Raw genomic sequence first — 19,943 nt, forward strand, 5'->3', positions numbered from 1 at the left:
AATTTGGCGTGAAAACCGCGAACCTGGCAACTCTGCCTCACTCTGCCTCTTGCCTACTTACGTCACGTGATCATAGTCTGCAGCGCGAATAGCTCCCTCTATTGCTGGACGAGGATAACGCAATTTGAGTTTGCTGTTATTCAAGGAGTTATCGTGGCTTTTTCGATGTGTTTATCGTGAAACTTCACATCGCGATAACGATAAAAATACGATTAATCGTGCAGCCCTAAAACAAACCAATGAGTCTGAGGTGTATTGTTGTTGCAAGCTGCATGTTAGGACTGGGGGTTGTTTGTGTTACCTGACTGAGATCACCTAGCTACCAGTGGTAGCTGGTGAAACATATTGTAGCAGCCACACCAACACAACACAAACTTTTAGTGCTCTGTGAAACAGCCAATTAATGATTTCATTGGCAATAATATGCAACAAACTAATAATGACATTTATCATTACATGCAGCTACATGCAGTTCGTTGCTACTATAAATGAAAACTTACAACAAAATACGCAACTTTGCTAGCTAGCCAACCATTTAGCAAGATATTCAGCAACTTGTCTTTCTCGACAACAAAAAGATGTCAAATGGATTTTCGCGGAGTCATCTAATTGATTCCGGTCTTCGCCATCACCCACAAAGACACATCACTACCCTGCCACTCTCTCTAATGGAGCTTAATGAAGCGCCCTTTAGGAATTGGATTCGAGGACGCCGATTGGCTATAGCGCCCTCTCTTGGTTGAATGGCTATAGCGCCCTCTCTCGGTTGATTGGCTATAGCGCCCTCTCTTGGTTGATTGGCTATAGCGCCCTCTCTTGGTTGATTGGCTATAGCGCCCTCTCTTTGGCCAGCCGCCGCTTCAAGCTAGTGATTATCTTCTGTTTAGTTACTGCTTTTGCAACAAAGTTACGTTGAGTATATAAAGTATAATTGTTATACATGTTAATTCATCAACTGCATTACTCTACATTGCTTTGTCGAGATTTGCTAGAAGATCTTGAGATACCTCTCCCATCTAAAAGCGGCCTGTCGCAATTACCGTTTAACCGTGGATACTTCAGCCTCTTTATAACTGAATAAATCTTACTGAAATGGTTCATACGTACGACTAATCCACGTTGATGCTGCTTGCTGTCTCTCCCCACCGCCACTAAAGTGTAGTGTCAACCTTTACGCAATCTAACACGTCCTCATAGTTATTTGCAGGTAGTGGCCAGGAGTTTTTGGAGCGTTTAATTACTATTAGGCTACGTTGTACTAATACAAATGCATTTATTGAATATAACATTTGTAATTGCTCATTCCGATTCACATATTTACTGTTAAAACAGTAACATATCTTTACTTCTTTACCATGAAAATCCAAGTTCGAGTTCACTAAAAGCTGGGATAGCACGGTTGTGTGTGCCAAACCGTGGTGGTGGTGCAAGCTGGTCTTTCCTGAAAATACTCTATTCTACCAGCAGGGGGCACCATTGTATAACGATTAAAAACAAATCAAGCATGCACTTGAAGAATCAGGAAGCAGGCTCAAAAGATTCAAAGGTTTAAAACCAGGCCTAATATATATTTTTGACAGCAATTACAAAGAAATATATTACAACATTGCCATGAAACATTAATTTGGTCATTGAGTGTGACACATTTATAAAATTATGACATTTACTAAGGTTGCACAGTCTGCACAGAACATATTATCTAGCATTTATGCATCTAGATAGTGTGACTGTGAAAAGTCTTTCTACTGTATGTAATACAGTAATATTGATGTCCTGTGGTGAAGCAGGCCATGCTTAGTCTGCATTACGTTTTGGAAGATTATTAGTGTTTGTTGGATGAGAATGCTGTAAAAACGTCCAACCAACAGTTGAGATCAACATACTCAAGTTTACATACTGTAGACTTTTGTCACATTGGTAATGTAAAAGAAATATTGCTAATATTAATGAATGATATATTGTTCTGTTGTTTGCTCTCAAAGATAATGTAATATTGGATTTACCAAGTTTTAAATCCAGGATTTATTTGTCTTGGCCTAAATGGATAATTTAGATGTGCTACAACTTGATTTAAATACCTTCTCAAAGTGATTTCAAAAAATGTAAAATGTAGGCCCTGTACTGCCTGCAATATAAAATCTCCCTTTTGGAATTCAGAGAATGAAAAACACTGCAATAACATCAAGAAACAACACGGAGACTATGCTGCAGTATACCTCAGATACACTGATCAACTCTCCATGTAGCGGTATTCACTGAGCCATCTTAGCCGGCAGGTTTCAGGAGAAAGTGTCCAGAGTGAAAGCGTAGTGTCACTCTGAGGGTGCCTCACAACACGGTCAGACAAGTTACAACACACACTAGGAAGAATGACACCAAGCACTCATTAAAATAAATTATCAATACAAATCAATTAAATCATACACTTTCCCCTTGCCCTGAATTACCTTTGCTAGATTACACACACCCCTTAAAAAATGCATTGATAAACAATGACTTAATTTAGAAACAATAAAAAACAACAGGTTTCTTTTGGGTCTTTAATGTGCACAGCGTGATGTATACAGTTCAAGCAGGGAAGGAAACCTATAGCCTCTCATGTGAAGAGGCTCATTCAATCACATATCTTCTTTTTTTTATACCATGCTCACAGACAGCAGGTGGACAGAAAGGTGACTGATTTGAAGCGAGCTCAGTAACCGTATAAAATAAAAATGTCCCCATGCAGTGGTGGGGCCAGAGACTTCAGTCTGTTGCCAGTCTTTGCCAGTGTGAGTCTGACAGTGAACATACAGGGAAACAGAAGGGTGGGACTTCTCAAAGAGAGCTGGCGCTACGTGGAGCTTTTTGCACAAACAAACACACAAACAAACAAACAGACAGGTTATGCCATGATGCACCTTAATTTGTTTATAAAATGTCATGAACAGAGAACCTAATGAACAACAACAACAAAGATCCAAAACAAACAAAAAGTACTTCATCTTCAGAGAGCGTAGAGGAAAGCGGGTGTTGCTATGGCTACGGTGCTGCGTACACATGCGAAACCCCAGCACTTCTCTGATGCCGAGATGTGACGCGTGGCCGTCGTCTCAGGTGTGCTTAAGCTAAGCGGCTGGGCTCAGGAGGCGACTGTGTAGGCCGAATATTATATCGTTCTCTGCCTTGAAAAAAAATAGCTGTTTTCACGATGGCTGGTTAAAGGGGTTTGGATGGGGCACAGAGTCAAGTGCACAGTCTTTCCTGTGTGTTTTCAGCAGGCTCGCTGAAGTCAGCTATGTGGCCTCATGTTAGGACCCCCGTACAGCAAGGGCAGCGTGCAGTGTCATGGGCAGTCTCGAAGTCAGCAGGAACACGCCCACCAATTAAAAGGACACACACAAATAAAAAGAAAAAAGTACACACAACTTTTGCTAAACTATAGTGACATAGTTGATGTGGCACAAGCGAAAGGGTCAAAAAGGCAAGACACATAGTTTCAACAGGACAATAGAAGTTTTGATTGACAAATGAACGCATGAACAGATGAGGGATAAAAGCTCTTAGAGATTCACAGCTCCAGCAAGCCAAACTGAATATAAGACAGGCCGATCAGGTGCTCCTTTGGTGACATAACATCTAACATGATTATACCTAACATCATTTCAATACATCTTTTGCCAACGGTGGACAATCCCAAATTAGAGACAAAGATAATGGACAGAGAGACAAAAAAAGAAGGACAGGGGTGACTTTTAAGAGGACGTCACCACAGGGACATGGCATGCTGCCCCTCGTCCTGATTCCCCTCTGCTAAACCTCTTCAACAAGAAGCTCATTTTTCTTTATTTTGTTTTAAACTTCCCTCCTTCTGCGCGTCTGCCCCGCCCTCAGCCCCGCCCCCTGGCTTCCCACTTCTCTACCTGCCTCCTTACACCACCTTCGTGGTGGTGACCCGCATGCCCCCGAAACACTTCCCCATGGCCTCGAACAGAGGGTCGCAGAAGGTGTGCACGCAGATGGAGTACACCTGGCTGATGCAGTGGATCTCGATCAGGTAGCTCTTCACACACGGCACCACCGCCCAGATGTGCAGGAAGGAGAGGATGGCGAAGAAGATGCCCCAGATGAGCGCCAGTGGAATGCCCACGAGCGCCGTCAGCAGCCGGTAGCACCAGTACTTGGTGACGGTGAACGTGGTGAAACTGGCCTTCCACACACCGTCGAAGCTGTAGGTTCCTGCAGGCTCTGCAATCACATCTTCAAAGTCCACCTGGAGGGGCGTGGCAAGTCCAGTTAACAGTGGCAGTGGCCGTAGAAACACAGTACAATGACATCAAGGTTCTACAGTGCACTTTTACGCATCGTGATCATGAATTATTAAGCATTGAGTAAGGCGTACCTGACACATAACAGATTTCATATAACACTGAATTTTGGGGAGTAGACGTGCATAAAGTTCATTGTCTGTAAGAGAATATGTAGATACGAGTTTGCTTGGATTACTGGTCAAATAGTGGGATATACAATTAAGTGACCCATGAAAAATAGCAGCTAAAAATACATTTTAATGTGGGATCAAAGGCCTGGAAACTAGAACACGTTGGTGAGGAAACTAATATCTCTGTACCAGTATCTAGTATAGAGCCCAGGAATGCTTCACATTCCACAGAGACAGCTTCGTTACACAGTGCAGTGGCCTTGTGGGATTATTACATCCTGACTCATGCTCAGGGCTCCATCTGCAGCATGGCACTTCATAAATCACACCAAAGTTGAACATGTGCCTGACACTAAGAGCTAACATGTAGAGAAGTTATCTGCGCACGGTCAGGCAGGGGCCAGCTAAAGGCGCATGGTTCTGTTAAAGCTTTCCTGGACCTCACTAGCCATCCAGAGGTCTGTGCACCTGCTTCCTCACATAAGCAAAGGCTCTGTGGCATGTTACCTAAAAGAAAATGCACTCCGACACCCACAGTCCTTCAGAACCTGCAGAGATGCGGCTACGCTGCTATATTACCTAACAGCTCCATTCTGAGTGTGTGTTGTATGGATGGAGGGGTTTCTGGCCTACAGCTGCACTTATAGATCACCTACAGACTTAAAGCAGTCAAGATACATGACAGCTAAACCAACAGTTTTTTTTTTCTTGAACACAATGAATTCACACAGCTCTCATAAACAATAGGAATTTATAATTCAACTGAGATCTTGTAATGTCTTGTTTATGTCTGTTGGTACAGTGCATTTCCGTTTGTGGACCTTTGGAGACAACATTACATTGGTAATGGGAGTTCTCTGCATAGTTCCTATGTATGACCTGGACAAGCAGATTATGTTTCACTGGTGTTTGGGGAAAAAGAGTCCAGATGAGTGGAAAAGGGAGTGGCTTCAAAGTGGAAAACACCCAGAATGAAAGATTACAATATGTCAAACCTCTTGAAACCACTGTGGCTAAAGCAGCTCTGTATAGCAGATGAAAACAATGTGGTTTGATTTCTATATATAAACATTTTGTTCCAAACTCAAATCTGCCTTGTATCTGGACAAGATGAGTGTACAGTTTACACCCTTTGAAAACTATTGATCTCAGTGAAACTGCAGTAGCCTACATGGCCCCTGAGCAAATAAAGGATTTTCACGTTTTGACATCTAAACAATAAATTGGTACAAAAGTAAAGTAATTTTACAAACTCTAATACTCTAATACTCTAAAACTTTATTTGACAAGTTGGCAAGTACTTCAGAGCAGCTAGATTTAGTAACGGTATAACTTATAGAATTTGATTAATGATTTTGAAAACACTCAATGAAAATGTAACAGTGCTCACATCACTCTCACATGAGTTTACTTTAACACATCATACTTTAATAAAGCATCTCTAAAGGATTTTAATTCTTATACAGAACTAAACACAATAAAGCACATGGCAGTGTTTGCAGACGGTCACAAGAGCGCCCCCTCTTGGTCTGCCCGTGGTCAGTGCACTAAATGGAGCCTGGGGAGAAATCCTCCGGCAGTGTGCTATAAAAAGTTATTTTTTATGAGAGGAAAATGTTCTGTTCGAAGGGAAAGCTGCTTAAGTGTTTCCTCAGTGGTGCAACTGATGTGGATAGTGGATTCGGCTCAACCACAAGGGACCAAGATCCAGATGCCAGCCTAGAGGAACACCCTATGTGTATTGTGTGTGTGTGTGTGTGTGTGTGTGTGTGTGTGTGTGTGTGTGTGTGTGTGTGTGTGTGTGTGTGTGTGTGTGTGTGTGTGTGTGTGTGTGTGTGTGTGTAAGTGAGTAAGTAAGTAATACGGTGAGGGAAATGTAAATGGGAATTCCCTGCTCACCTCCCCTTCCGAAGACCACAAGATAGCATGCACATATTATTGCCTCCATTTACCAGTGAAATACATAAACTAAAAATTTATAGACAAAATGTAACGGCCTGTTTTGCTTAGAAATTGAGTTTGTGAACAAATTGTAAGAACTTTCAGTTTTGCCTGACTTCAGGGAATATGACTCAGAATCACAGTGGTCAGGAGGAAAAAAAGAAAAAGAGACATAGAGGGAGAGAAAAAATGAGAGAGGGAGTATTGGGGGGGGGGGTGTTCCTCATGTGATGTGTGCTTTTTCCTTAATTAGAGGACATATGTCCTGTCAGAGGGCATCCCTGAACTTATTCCCTAGTAACAGCGCTGAGTGATATAGGATCTCTTCATATTTTAAAAACACTCAATAGGGAATTTACAGGTAAAACAGGTTTAACTGGGCTTTTTGTAGTTCAGGTATACCTACTGTCTGAATGACTACACACTGGACATTTTATTTTAAGAATATCAGAAAAACAACTCCGCTAAAATCATTCAACTTAAATGCATTCCCTATTTTTAAAAGAGAGCTACGGTTGTTGACTGCTGTGCTGAGTTTGGACAGAGCTACTGCAGCGCGCTGAAACAGGGTAGAGACCGTGCCACGGCATCCAGACCGTGAGGAACACTGCTGCGCGCTTCGGTCGCACGCGATGCTTTCAGCGCTGGTTTCACGGGCTCGTGACATGGTTCAAAACATCTCGCGACTCAGTACCAGTTTCTAACAGTCATCATTTCCAGAAGCAACGGGACATGGCCGGAATAGCGAATGGCTTTTACATTTGCTAAACAGTTTTAGTTGTTGTTTGAGAATAATACAACTTATTGTAAACTTTTACATGCTTCTGTAACCGAAAGTATTTATACCTGACAGAAATATGTGTAACATATCAATATAAAATAATTTTCACACTGCTTTACTTTCTAAAAATAAATATTATTATTTTCACTCATCAGCCATCGTCCGAGCTAATTTGTGATACACGTTCTTTCGAAGTATATTTTAATGACTTACCTTCACTACATGATCATTTAAATGTTTTGGGTCCCGGTTGACCAGGTCTATCTCCTTAGTGTGGAGATCTTGCAGAGTTTTCTCGTTGATGCTGTCGTTATCCATATCTTTGTTGTTTGGTTTATATATGTTCCCCTGTTTTCTGATGAATGGCGAATGAATGTATTCCTGCAGGTCCCAAGAAAACACAAATGAAGTTCAAATGAGGAGGAATGGGAAGGAGCGACTCAGCACGTTACCCAGGCATGGGATGGTTATAAGTGGATAGAAGCGCAGCACCACACCCCTCTAACAGAGGACCCGCCGCAAGGGGTCACCATCAATCGATTTGCACACGAGCTCCCCCAGGCAATCACAGTACAGAATTGTCAGAAAAATACTTTACGCAGAATTGTTTTATGTCCTCTAAACTCTAATAAAAATACGAGTGTTAAACGTACGCATGCGTAGATTGCGAAGCCTAAAGACGTTCTCAGCTTATAAAAACTGAAATGGGTTCGTTAAGCTTTGTGGTCGCACGAAAAAAAAGAAAACATTACACTGATATTTTGAAAAGACATGCGATAATGTTAACGTGACCAGTCAGCTAGAGGGGAGTGATACTCAGCCTGTCAAAGGCTTCACGCAGGGTGTTCACGAGTACGTGCCAAAAGTGATAACGCTCGAGATGTGAGCACGGAGTTGTGCCAGTAGCTGATAGATGTGCAAATACGCTGCACTCCACATCCTGGGATGTGGATTCGGTCGTATTTCGATTAGATAGAAATAAAAGGGCAATACTTCACTTTAGCACTGAAATAGTTAGGGCTAGTCTGGTGTAATAAAATTTCGAAATGCATGAAGTATTCCTGTTTGGAAATGTTTGGAAATGAGTGTTACCTCTGTTTCGCTATCCTTAAGTCCGCCGGTCATGCTGTCCCTCGCGTGAAGTGCAATCAGATGAAGTTTTCGAAGTAGTACAATGACTTGACGGAGGAAGCAGTTTGTGGGAGGCGTTGGCACTGGTTAGGGAGTCTTCACTGACACTGACAGTAACACTACCGAAAACTAATCTATGTCCTCGATTTAGGCTAGCACTCTTAACGCACTGCCTGTAGCTATTACATCTGTGCGACTTACATTAAAAGAACTAGTCACGTTTCTTAAACGGACAGATCGCTCGCAGTCACCTGTACAGACAAGCATTCACTATAATGAATGAATCTGTAACCCCTCATTAGCCTGCCACTCAAGAAAAAGTTCAACGCTAGTGATGGAGATACTGACGTGAATTTTCCCCAATTGGGCACATAATTTGGCTCTGTAGCAACCTCTGCTGTGGGAGCCCCTCGGTTTAAAAACACGTTGAGCCTGGAACATGACGACTACGCTAAAACTGGTTTCATTCCTGTGTTATTTACCTAATGGCGCAGACACCAATAGGATGAAATGTTTCTGAAGCACGTATCTTTCATGTTGACGGCACACATTTAAAAGACAGATACTCAGTGAGTGTTCCTGCTCATCACACACACACACGCACGCACACACACACACACACACACACACACACACACACACACACACACACACACGCACATACTCTCTCTCTCTCTCTCTCTCTCTCTCTCTCACACACACACACACACACACACATACACACACACACACACACACACACACACACACACACACACACACACACACACACACACACACACACACACACACACACACACACGGCATTATTTTTTTATCCAGTGTTAGTGGTTGGATGTGAGGCAGTATGCAAAGCTTGGCTTTTGTCAAAGGGAGGGTGTGTACGCGATGTGGCTGGGTCTTTCTGAGCAGGCCATGTTGCAAGAGACGGAATAAGACCATAAAAGCAACACTGATGAATGAACACAGTGTACCCTTGCTGGAATCCTTTCCCAGGGGTAAATTAGACTCAAATGACAAATGTAAATGTTGATTGTGCCATTAGAGATGGTCTAGTGCACACTCGCACACCTTCACAGTTGGTGTACTGACCATCCTTGTTACTAATAAACTTTTTGTTAGCTGACCAGACAGCCATGGTGAATATGAATTCAGTTCTTTGATGCTGCATCAAGACTAGACTAGTGAACTAGTGAGTTTAGTGACCCTAAACACAGCTGCAGCGTCTACATGGTACTCTATACATTGTAACAATCTCCTTTATCATCTTGCTAATTCCCTTTGGGCTAACAGCAGGAGAACTTGTCTCATCCATCTACAGATAACGCAGATGTATGTAGCCCGTGGCAAAATTAAGACTGGAGACATTCATGTTTGCCTCTTAATTTATTGCACATTTTCCAGCAGCCACAGAAGAGCACACAAACAGGAATTTTACTTTGAGAAATCATCTTTCATTTGGTGAACCAACAACACGTCTGTCCTGATCACAAAGGCCGGGTTTGGGGAGCTCCACTGTGCAGAGGATTTTTGCAACATTACATCATTCAGCAGGGAGGAGGAGAGCACACCTGAAGGCCTCCTGTGCACTGAACAAACAAGTTGTCCATTTTATTCCTCGAGGCTGCTAAAAAAAATGTCTTGAGCTGACAGCATTTCAAATGTAGCCTTGCGAGGCAAGTACACTGCTAAACTCAGTAGCAATATATTATTTAAATGAATCATTGTCCTTGGTTATAGCAGTGGAGAAGACATATTAGTGTCCAGAGCATTCTGCTATACTGGCATATGTCCAGAGGCAGAGGCAGTATAGCATACACTGATAAATCATGTAAATCTAACCTCAATAACAAGGTTAACTTAACCAAAATATAATGAAAGCAAATCACCTTCTTAATTATAAATATTAATTTAGCAAATATAAAAAAGTGTATTATCCAACAGAAAGTAGTTATAACTCCAGCTAACTGACTATGTTAGCTAAAACTATGCAGAAACAGAAATCCTTAAATGGTCAGATGAAAGGCCAGCAAAGATGTGATAAGCTGACGCTTAGCATTTATGCAATAATATACACACTGGTATAAACATACAAATTTGCCTTAGTCAGTACATTTGAAGTTACAACAGAAAAGCTTAATCACACACCCATATATATTAAATAAACATTTATAGCATTTGACAAACACTTATGCAAAGTGCATGTACTTACTGGGAAACAAGCCCATGAATTTAGTGCTACTGACACATGTGCAACCTGCTGTACCAGGTGACGTACCAGAGCTGTGTTTTTAACCTTTTACCTATTGACACAGTCAAATAGGAGTCACATACTTTCAATTACAGAACAATGAAATGTATATTATGGAATGGTAAATATGTCAATGAAAATCAGATTTTTTTAAACCCTTGCATTCTGTAGTTAGATTTATGCCATCCTACTTTAAAGCCATTGTGGATGAACCGTTATCCCACACCAAAGCAAACACAGGGGATTCAGCTAACAGCCGAGTCCCGGGAGCTTCAAGTGGATTGAAAAGGTTTTGGGTCCCCCGGTCCCACCCAATCCCCCCACCACCCCCACGTCAGGCTCTTGAGTCATGGAGAGAACATGTGTGCAAATAAATGGCCTGGTCCAAAACACAGTGGTCTTCAGTTATGTGCGGTCTTGATGTTGATGGAAGACAGGCACCTGCCGATGCTGTGGAAGAAGGGTGCAACAAACAGGTCTGTCATGCTGGCCCAGATCACCTGGGTGGAGGGCAGCACCATCATGAAGCTCTGGACCACTGGCATCACGACCCTGCATACCACACAGGAAAGAAGTCTCATTACCCCACACGCCGTCACTCCGATCCATCACTAACGTCAGGAACCACACAGGGATTATAAGAGCATTTCACTGTATGTGAAGCCATATGCTCACAGCGGATTGGGCATAGTGTACTGAGCTGTCTTCATCTGCAGTGCGTGGGAATAACTAATGGTGTTTGGTGGTCGTACGCCTGAGTTTGCATCCCTAGTTCCCATCGTGTTCTATCTGCAGCCCGACCGATGCGTGTGCTGCCAGTCCTCACTGTCAAAGGTGAGCTCTCCGTGCACAAAACACTGCATGGCTGTACATGCAGCACCTCTTAAGCGGCATTTAACGTATCTGAATGGCTATTTACACGCTGCAACCATGTGATAAAGTGTAATGACTACCACCATTACAGGTTCTACACTGTGCTTGAAGAGCGCGGAAGCATTTGTGAAAACATTTGGTTTTTTTTTTTCCCACCCTTGCCATTTTTGGACTGCTGAAACACAAACTGAGCCCTGATCTTATCTGGCCCATTCTCCCAGGCTTAAGCCTAGGCTTACGGAAACAGCTCTGTTTCTGCTCCCAGTAGGTTCTGAACAGCTGCAGTGGGTGAAGATAACCCAGGACCGCTGAGGTGGTCACCTCCTGAACGACAGTCACCTTCTGTTGTGCTCAAGTGTGTAAAAGCTTTGGAGGATGCTGAGAGTTAAGAGAGTTCTGTCCCATTGCACTACTCAGTTTGGCCACACATTTTAGTCACAGAATGTGCATCACTGCAGGACACCTTAATAAATATCCACCTCTCAACTGATAAAGAAGTATTCATATCCATAAGAACATGTGATTTGTTGCATACTTAATATAACCCACTATAATTTATATACATTAAAAGTGTTCTGTTTTTTCTTTATTCTTTTCTAAGGGTGCTCGTTATCTAGGTGGTTAGCAGCCAAGGTAAATATGCTGAAATGGGGTGGTGGAAAACATGCCCCCTGAGTCAAACCACTTTAACCAACAAGGAGCCTTTTCATACCAAATATGTATGCAGCTGAGGATGCCGAAAACAATCCCGCCAACAAATGCCAAGGGGACGGCGAGGAGCGTGGTGAGAAGCCGGTAGAAGACGTACTTCACCAGCTCGAAACCAGCGTGACTGCTTATCCATACTCTGTCAAAACTGTGCGTGGAGCTGGGTTCTGCGATGACGTCTTCAAAGCCAACCTGTTGAATAAAATAAACCCCAAAAGAGCGCGGAGTATTCACGGGACTCCTAATGGGCGATTAGTGTCACTGTGCGTTGAAAACACTTAACATACTAAAATAAACGCAGTAGTTATTCACCGCTTAGAGGGAGGCGCTCGACAATTTACTGTACAATATTTACCGCTCTTATTATAACACTAATGAGTCCGTCAGGCTTAGCAACATGCTTCATAAGTAATGTTTTGCATAGTAAAACATTTTTGCTAGATTCATTTTCGGCCATTGAGATAAAATTGTGCGCTTACCTTTAAGTGCGCATTAACATTATTCGGGTCTCTGTCCGGAACCGGTGTATACACCTTCTCTTTCATTGTAAGAAAGGGTTCGATCGATCTGTTGAACAGATCTTCATCCATTAAGACACTTGTTTCGCCCTTTTCTTTTGCAATCCCCATTTTCGTTTTCCGAGCAACACAGCGCGCTCCTTTCAATTGCGCTAAGTGCTCGCGGACTGTGCGCGCACATGGGACTACAGACCCACGCCCCGCGCGGACAGCAGCGTAATAGACGGAGACTCAGGCGAAGATCTGCGCGTTCACCTGCACGGTTCACTTGCAGAATGTATGATAGCTACCGATAATGATTTATATCCTTTGAAGTCGCTTTCAGCGTAAAACGTATTGCATACTTGTAATAAGTTACATATTTCATTAAATAAACTTTGCATGCAAAGGCAATTCGTGCAAGACAATATCAGGCCACACAATAACGGATAAAATGGAGATCTGCAGTTTTAATAACAAATTATCTGAATAAGAGTGTCTGAAAGTGGTAAGCTAGTGTATTATTTTGATTCACTTTAATGAGTGACATTAAAAATGTGTAGACCTATAATTACTAATTGCAAATTTGCATTTCTTACCAATATATAATGATTGTGATACACAGTACCACTAATGCTAAATTGCTTCAATATGACATATATAAAGATGTGCAGTGGTAGAATTCCAAAACGATATGTCCCACATCATCAGGGTTGCCATGACCACAAGATCTGGGTGTTTCACCTTATTCTGCATTCCCTTTAATGCACTTGTCCCATACATTATCTGTGTTATAGTCGCCATTACACTTGTGCACCACTCCAGGCATTACAGTATTCTGTTCTGGATTGATGTCTGTGTGGGTTGATCTCGTGCTTGTATTCAGCTCTGTAATGTGTGTGTTCAGAACTGAGCAGTCAGGTCACTGATAAAAGCAACGAGCATTGCATTGCTGTTTCACATTAGGGTGTCTGGAAGTTGCGCTTTTGTTTAGGTATTTTTATGAGTAGTGAGTTCAGCTTGTGTGCTGGCACAAGACCTTGTGGTACTTTCAAGTCGGTGTCGGCATGAACTGACTGAAAGGTAAACAATAACGGAGTGTCTATTTGCACCCGGGTACAAGTAGCATTTGCCACACAGCGAGGCTATTTTCACCCCTTAATTAAAAAAAAAGAAAGCGAACCCATCTGCGCATGTCTACCAATGAACGCGCGGGAGCGAAAAGGCGCAAATTCAAAGGAACCGAAACGGAGACAGTAGGAAACGGTAAGCAGAATTTGGTTAATAGTTATGTATAAAGGTCCATCACTCAATTTAACTTTACATTTTAAGATATATATTTAAGAAATAGTGTGAGAATTATTATCCAACGAACACTGATATATTTTTGAGCTAATAGGAGCATAATAGTGGCGAACGTAAAGTGTTACCGGGTGGGGGGTGTAAAATGGACACAGCGAGAAAAAAAGACAGATTTCAAGTGTGCAGAAACAGTCTAAATGGTCGTTTGAACTAACCTAGTGAAAACCGGGACATTAAATGATTTTTATTTTTTGCCGGGACCGAATATTAAAATGAAGGAAAACCGGGACAAACCGGGACAGCGACGTGAAAACCGGGACAGGTGGCAACACTAACTGGCGCTACAGAGCTTGGAGGCGGACACAAACGCTGAGGAGAGAGAGATTTATTAAGAGGAATGATCATGATCAAAGTCGTTCAAACAGGCAGGGGTCATAACGGGCGAGCCATCCAGGTTTGACAAATAAACAGGCATGACGATACTAAGAATTAAACTAAGACACCGAACGAACACTTTAAACCAAACACGGGGTAAACGCATACAAACTAGAAAATCAGGCTACAGAAAACACAGACGACTGAGCAACGAAATGAGTAGAACTCACAGACCAGGAAGCGTAGAACACTGAACAAAGAGCATGAATAACAAGAGCACAACACGACCAAAGAGCATGAATAACAAGAGCACAACACGACCAAAGAGCATGAATAACAAGAGCACAACACGACCAAAGAGCATGAATAACAAGAGCACAAACTAACCAAATAGAACAAAACAACCAATAACCGATAAGTGAAACACTGGGACTATAAATACACAGAACTAAACTAGACACACACAGAACTAAACTAGACACACAGGTGAAGACACTGATGACACGGGCGTGTCAGACGAGGGGAAACCATGGAGACAGACACGCAGGGAACAACACAGACACGAGGACAGGAACCCGAAGTGACAGAGAGGGGGGCGTAGCCCTACGTGACAGTCGCATTCCTATCTTACAAAAACAATTTTGTCCAGTCTATTTTTTGAGTTTTGTGTAAAATTATATAATTTTGTCTTTTTGTTCTCTATTTTTGTGTTGTTTCAGTACACACAAAGGACATGAATGTGTATAACAAAAGATGTACAGTCCTTTTGAATTAAGGTTTTTGCATGACAGAGTCAATATGCCAGACTTACAATGTAATGACTATTTTATATAAGCTAATATTTGTGTTTTCTCCCAAGAAGGAAGAAAAGCTAAAGAACATTTGTGAAGGATACTCCTTCGACAGTTGTGAGGAATTCCAGAGAGCACTGAGATTATGAAGAGGGCTACCATCCAATGCACAAAATTAAAAATTTATTTAAACATGATGTAAATAATAAAAACCCCAATTTATTTCTAAAAAATGTACAAACCATCCAGAAAAAATGAATTAAAAAGTCAAATCTGTCTTCTGCATTCTGTGAAATTAAATAAAATTAAAGAGGCTGATAATGTACTGGCAGGAAGAATATTTGTATACATCATACTGTAACGCTGGCGACTGGGTGAAGGACGAGACACAGAATCCTGTTCGCTACAGACGTTACTTTATTTGTCTTTACACATATAGCGCAGACAGTGCACGTTTAACACTCATATAGAGACACGTAGACTCAAACAACGACGAGCACAAGACACTGCGCGAACGCACGTTAAATAGACAAACTACATAAACCCCACGTGATGACGAGACGAACCACAGGTGAGACTAATTATCACAGGACGCAACTGCACCCACGGAGATCCACTGACGCAGACGACGTAAACACACGCCCAAAGGGAGGGGTCGGGGACCATAACGTGACACATACAATGTACATATCAGGGTGCTACAGACAGATATTAACAGAGGTGGGGACTCGAGTCACATGACTTGGACTCGAGTCGGACTCGAGTCATTAATATTAAGACTTTTGACTTGACTTGAAAAAATATTCAGAGACTTTGACTTGACTTGGACTTTTACACCAATAACTTGGGACTTGAATTGGACTTGAACCTGTTTACTTGCAAAGACTTGATTTTTTTTTACCCCAAATCTAAATTTTAAAACGCATATTTATAAAGTGCGCCCCATTAATTTCATTTCCGTCCTTCGCAGACCGTCGTTACACCAGATTCTGTGACCGACGAGTTTTGTGACCACAGGGGGCGCTATTTCACAGTTTCTGTTCAGAGGCACAAACGCTTTACGAATGCTACGTAAACTACGCTGATGCACTTTCTTTACTCGTTTTGTTGGTGTCCACGAGCCAAAATATGACAGATGTTTATATTTACATTTATCGTCTCTTAATTACATAAATGTACTTAAACAAGATTTACCATCCCCTCACCATTGCAGCCAACAAAGAAATCATGAATGGGATGTACAGGTGAGCCTTTTTAACTGGGGTCACCAATTCTGACAGCAGCCATCAGAATATGTGACCCCACTGAATCTCCAGGTAACAATAGTAGCCTACACCGTGACCCCACAATAACAGAAAACAATGAAAAAATAACCCCCTAACCTTTTATTAGTCTATATTTAAACATTTTATCCAAATGTTTAGAATAACCATGACAGCATCTTGCTTACGATGACGCTTGCTATTTTCGTGTAAAATGATGTAACGAAACATTCTTGTTTAAGTACATTTATGTAATTAAGAGAAGATAAAATGTAAATGATCTGTCATCTTTTGGCTGGAGGACACCAACAAACGAGTAAAGAAATGCATCAGCGTAGCATTCGTAAAGCGTTGGTGCCTTTAAAAAAAGACTCGAAAGGACTTGAAATTCCAAGTTTCAGACTTGGGACTTGACTTGACTATTGCCTGTCTTGACTCGAGACTTGACTTGAGTTGACTGTCTTTGCTTGAGACTTGACTCGGGACTTGAGGATAAAGACTTGGACTTACTTGAGACTTGCAAAACACTGACTTGGTCCCACCTCTGGATATTAACTTGTGTTACATTTTGTTTTAACATTATTTATCACTGGCAGTGTATATTACATGTAGTATTTACCATGTGATTACTGCCATTAGCGGTAAGCGACTTAGGATAATTAAATTGCTATTTAAATTCTAAGCATGGTAAAGAAAAAGACTCACAAGTGAAAAACAAAATTCAAACAGGTCTACCCCATAACCCCAAATAAAAGTATCTTCACTTCTTGTAAAATAATTTGTAAGTAAAATGGAACACAAAAAAAATAGTACTAATCTTTGATAAATCAAAATGTTGGGTGCAAATAGTACACACTGCTACGTATAGCCGGGTGCAAATAGCACACACTGCTGCATATACCCGGGTGCAAATAGCACACACTGCTATGTACACCCGGGTGCAAATAGCACACACTGCTGCATATACTCGGGTGCAAATAACACATACTGCTGCATATACCCGGGTGCAAATAGCATCTGCCAAACAATAATCCCAATGTGTCAAAAACAATTAGAGGACAAAAGAGAGAGGCCTTTGTAGCTCAGGACAGTGAGGCGAAATATAAGCAGTGGACTACGCCCACAGAGGCAGGATCCCCCGGGATACACCCCACTAGGACTACAGCTGCAGCGCACAGTGTGTGTGTGTTGAAAATTGATTGAAAGGCTAAATATATATATTTTTGTCAATATTCTTAACCAGTACTGACACTGAATTTGCTTCATTCAGAACAACAAAGACCCTTTAATAAGGAATTAAATGAATAAACCCACTATCATAGAATGAAGCCAAACTGTCATACATGTTATAATCCACACTGCGCTATGTGGTATAAAGTTTGAGTTGTACAGTTTGGTTTTATAAGCCTCTCATTGAAATAATTATAATCTACACAGTATAGATCTCTGAAACTATGTCTGCCTTATCTGCTTTTCTTGACATTCTGACAATGTTTAATAAATTAGCCAAAGGTTGAAATTCCGTAGTCAGTGCGTCATCCCTGTGGGATCAACTCCAATATTGTGGAATTCAGAGGCAAGCTTCCTCTTGCCTAATGAGGATGAAAACAACACTGTCAGTGAAGTCCCCATCAGCTGTGACTTCCTGACTGGACACAACATTCAAGCCCTGCTCTGAGAATCTGTGGACTATAAGTGAAACAGTTTACCTGTATGAGGAATATACAGTGACATAAAACACTGGTGCAGATCAGTGTCTGGAGTTTCACTATTACTCTTTAGGCCCTTTGTTGAGGTAATGAAAGGTACCCCTTCATACCCACTTCAGTTTTACTGAATTTTGGAGTGACCTTTGAAAGTTTCCACTTTCTGTGACAGTGACAGATGAGTGTGGCTGCTTTGCGGCCTGTGTCACCGTCAGCCATTTTGCGTTCTTTCATTCACACAGCCAAAAATATCTTTTCCTGCTCAAATGGGCACTTGTTGGCATGTACAGCCAGTCATAGCAGGAGTCTTCAGGTCCAGATATGGCTATTTCGTCACTGAATTTCTAGATGAAAGTTGAGACCTATAAATTGCGTAGCCCATTGAGACAAAAAAGTGGTATTTCAACAGTTTTAGAAATTTGCAATCGCATGTAACCAGACAGCATGTGTCAAAATATACTGCCACCATCTGCCTCTTTCCTGGCACAGAAAGTCAAATTTCCTGAGTCTATCGTACAATAAAGTTTTCAAAATGTTCCCAGTCTCTCCATCTGTGTTGGAGCACCTGTGAACACACCTGTGTGACACCTGGAGCACGTGTCAGCCCTGTTCGATGAGAGTGTCACAAAGTTTGCCTGTAGAATTTGTAAGAACAGGGTTTTCTGTGGTGTGTGTGTGGGGGGTATGTTAGGAACATGCCTGTCAAAGTTCTGACAATCTCCTCTTCTGCCTGGTGGAAAGTTCAGAGCGTGCCTGGCCCTTCCTTCCACATTCCAGTGTAACTCACACAGAGTAGGCAACCGTATGTAAGCACACAGGGCCACGGAGCCTGCTGGCATGCAGCTGCTTGAGGGCCTCACGTGGGCTCCTGTTAGCTTCCTTCCCTCCCTCTTACAATAGTCCTGGCACACTTGGGTCCCTTTGAAAATGGTTTACTGTTCCACTAGGCATTACTCGTTACTAACTTTTAAAGAAAACTATGAAAGAGTGCTTCAGTAAATCAAACCAGTTCGGCCACCTAAACAGAGACGTCAAGATATCAAGTTATCAGTAACTAGTAAATGTAAGGAAATACAACAGAATATTTTTGGTGCAATTCCAGCCTACCACTTCTCATGAACGATTGTGTAGAATATTAGAACCTTACAGTGGAGGACCATTGTGGATTTGGAGCTCACAATCCAGCACTTCTCTCACTTTAATCCCCTGCTACACCCACGGCAACCTGAGACAGGTAGAGAGTTCATGCCAGAGATCCTCTGGGCTGTTTGTGTAACACCCATGGTTGGTAAATTCATGCCTGGAGATACGTGATTACAGACTTCCGTTGAAGTGTGGCAGCAAATGAAGGAGAGTGGAAATATACAGACGTACATGCTTTTCTACAGAAAGACTAGGGCACACCCCCCCAGCACTGACAGCTCAGGAAGACGGGATGTGCAGACACAGGCCGCGAACACAAACAACCTCCCCGTCCTCTCCTTCAGCGCGGAGTGGAGTCACCAGCTGTCAGGCTGACTGGCATCACTAAATGGTTTTTCTATCATCACAGGAAATATTATTTAGAATGAATGCAGCAATATCCAGAATACTGGAGGATTACCCAAGAGGAAGCAGTGTGTTAGGGTTTGAGGAATTCTCATGTACAATATTCTGAGCTAAGAGAATACTGTATGTGAAGACTGTGTAATAGTACAGAAAGTAAACTACAATGAATGGAAAATGTCCACCCTGCATGACGTGAGGCTGACGAGGTAATGTTGTATGCATCCCAGGAGCAGCACAGTGTGCTGGGTTCTAACCCAGCATGTGAAGACGTAGAGCAGGGGAAACCCACCGAAATCACTGCAGTGCCTTGTGGTTGTTGGGTGTGATAATCACTTGTAGAAAAGTTCAGTCAATGTC

General features: G+C 42.1%; 2 protein-coding genes across 2 annotated transcripts; both read right to left on the reverse strand.

Moving 5' to 3' along the window:
• Positions 1 to 1,539: 1,539 nt before the first annotated feature.
• On the reverse strand, positions 1,540 to 8,544 carry cav1 (caveolin 1). The gene is made up of 3 exons (XM_077021995.1): positions 8,235 to 8,544; positions 7,356 to 7,523; positions 1,540 to 4,252 (listed from the first exon to the last, which is right to left on the reverse strand). Exons 1-3 carry the CDS (start codon positions 8,265 to 8,267, stop codon positions 3,911 to 3,913), a joined length of 543 nt encoding a protein of 180 aa, XP_076878110.1. The 5' UTR covers positions 8,268 to 8,544; the 3' UTR covers positions 1,540 to 3,910.
• A 1,100-nt stretch (positions 8,545 to 9,644) lies between these two features.
• Positions 9,645 to 12,874, reverse strand: cav2 (caveolin 2). The gene is made up of 3 exons (XM_077021996.1): positions 12,585 to 12,874; positions 12,110 to 12,297; positions 9,645 to 11,076 (listed from the first exon to the last, which is right to left on the reverse strand). The coding sequence occupies exons 1-3, from the start codon at positions 12,732 to 12,734 to the stop codon at positions 10,926 to 10,928; spliced, it is 489 nt and encodes a 162-aa protein (XP_076878111.1). The 5' UTR covers positions 12,735 to 12,874; the 3' UTR covers positions 9,645 to 10,925.
• Between the last annotated feature and the right edge of the window lie 7,069 nt (positions 12,875 to 19,943).

This window comes from Brachyhypopomus gauderio, chromosome 11 (assembly GCF_052324685.1).
Source record: "Brachyhypopomus gauderio isolate BG-103 chromosome 11, BGAUD_0.2, whole genome shotgun sequence".
NCBI classification, from domain to species: Eukaryota; Metazoa; Chordata; class Actinopteri; order Gymnotiformes; family Hypopomidae; genus Brachyhypopomus; species Brachyhypopomus gauderio.

Coding starts and splice junctions, on each gene's coding strand:
- cav1 (XM_077021995.1), bottom strand. CDS start 8,267: ATGACCGGCGGACTTAAGGATAGCGAAACAGAG. Junction 7,524..8,234: donor TTAAGGATAGCGAAACAGAG/GTAACACTCATT, acceptor TGGGACCTGCAG/GAATACATTCATTCGCCATT. Junction 4,253..7,355: donor TAAATGATCATGTAGTGAAG/GTAAGTCATTAA, acceptor ACGCCCCTCCAG/GTGGACTTTGAAGATGTGAT.
- cav2 (XM_077021996.1), bottom strand. CDS start 12,734: ATGGGGATTGCAAAAGAAAAGGGCGAAACAAGTGTCTTAATGGATGAA. Junction 12,298..12,584: donor ATGTTAATGCGCACTTAAAG/GTAAGCGCACAA, acceptor TTTATTCAACAG/GTTGGCTTTGAAGACGTCAT. Junction 11,077..12,109: donor CTCAGCTGCATACATATTTG/GTATGAAAAGGC, acceptor TGTGGTATGCAG/GGTCGTGATGCCAGTGGTCC.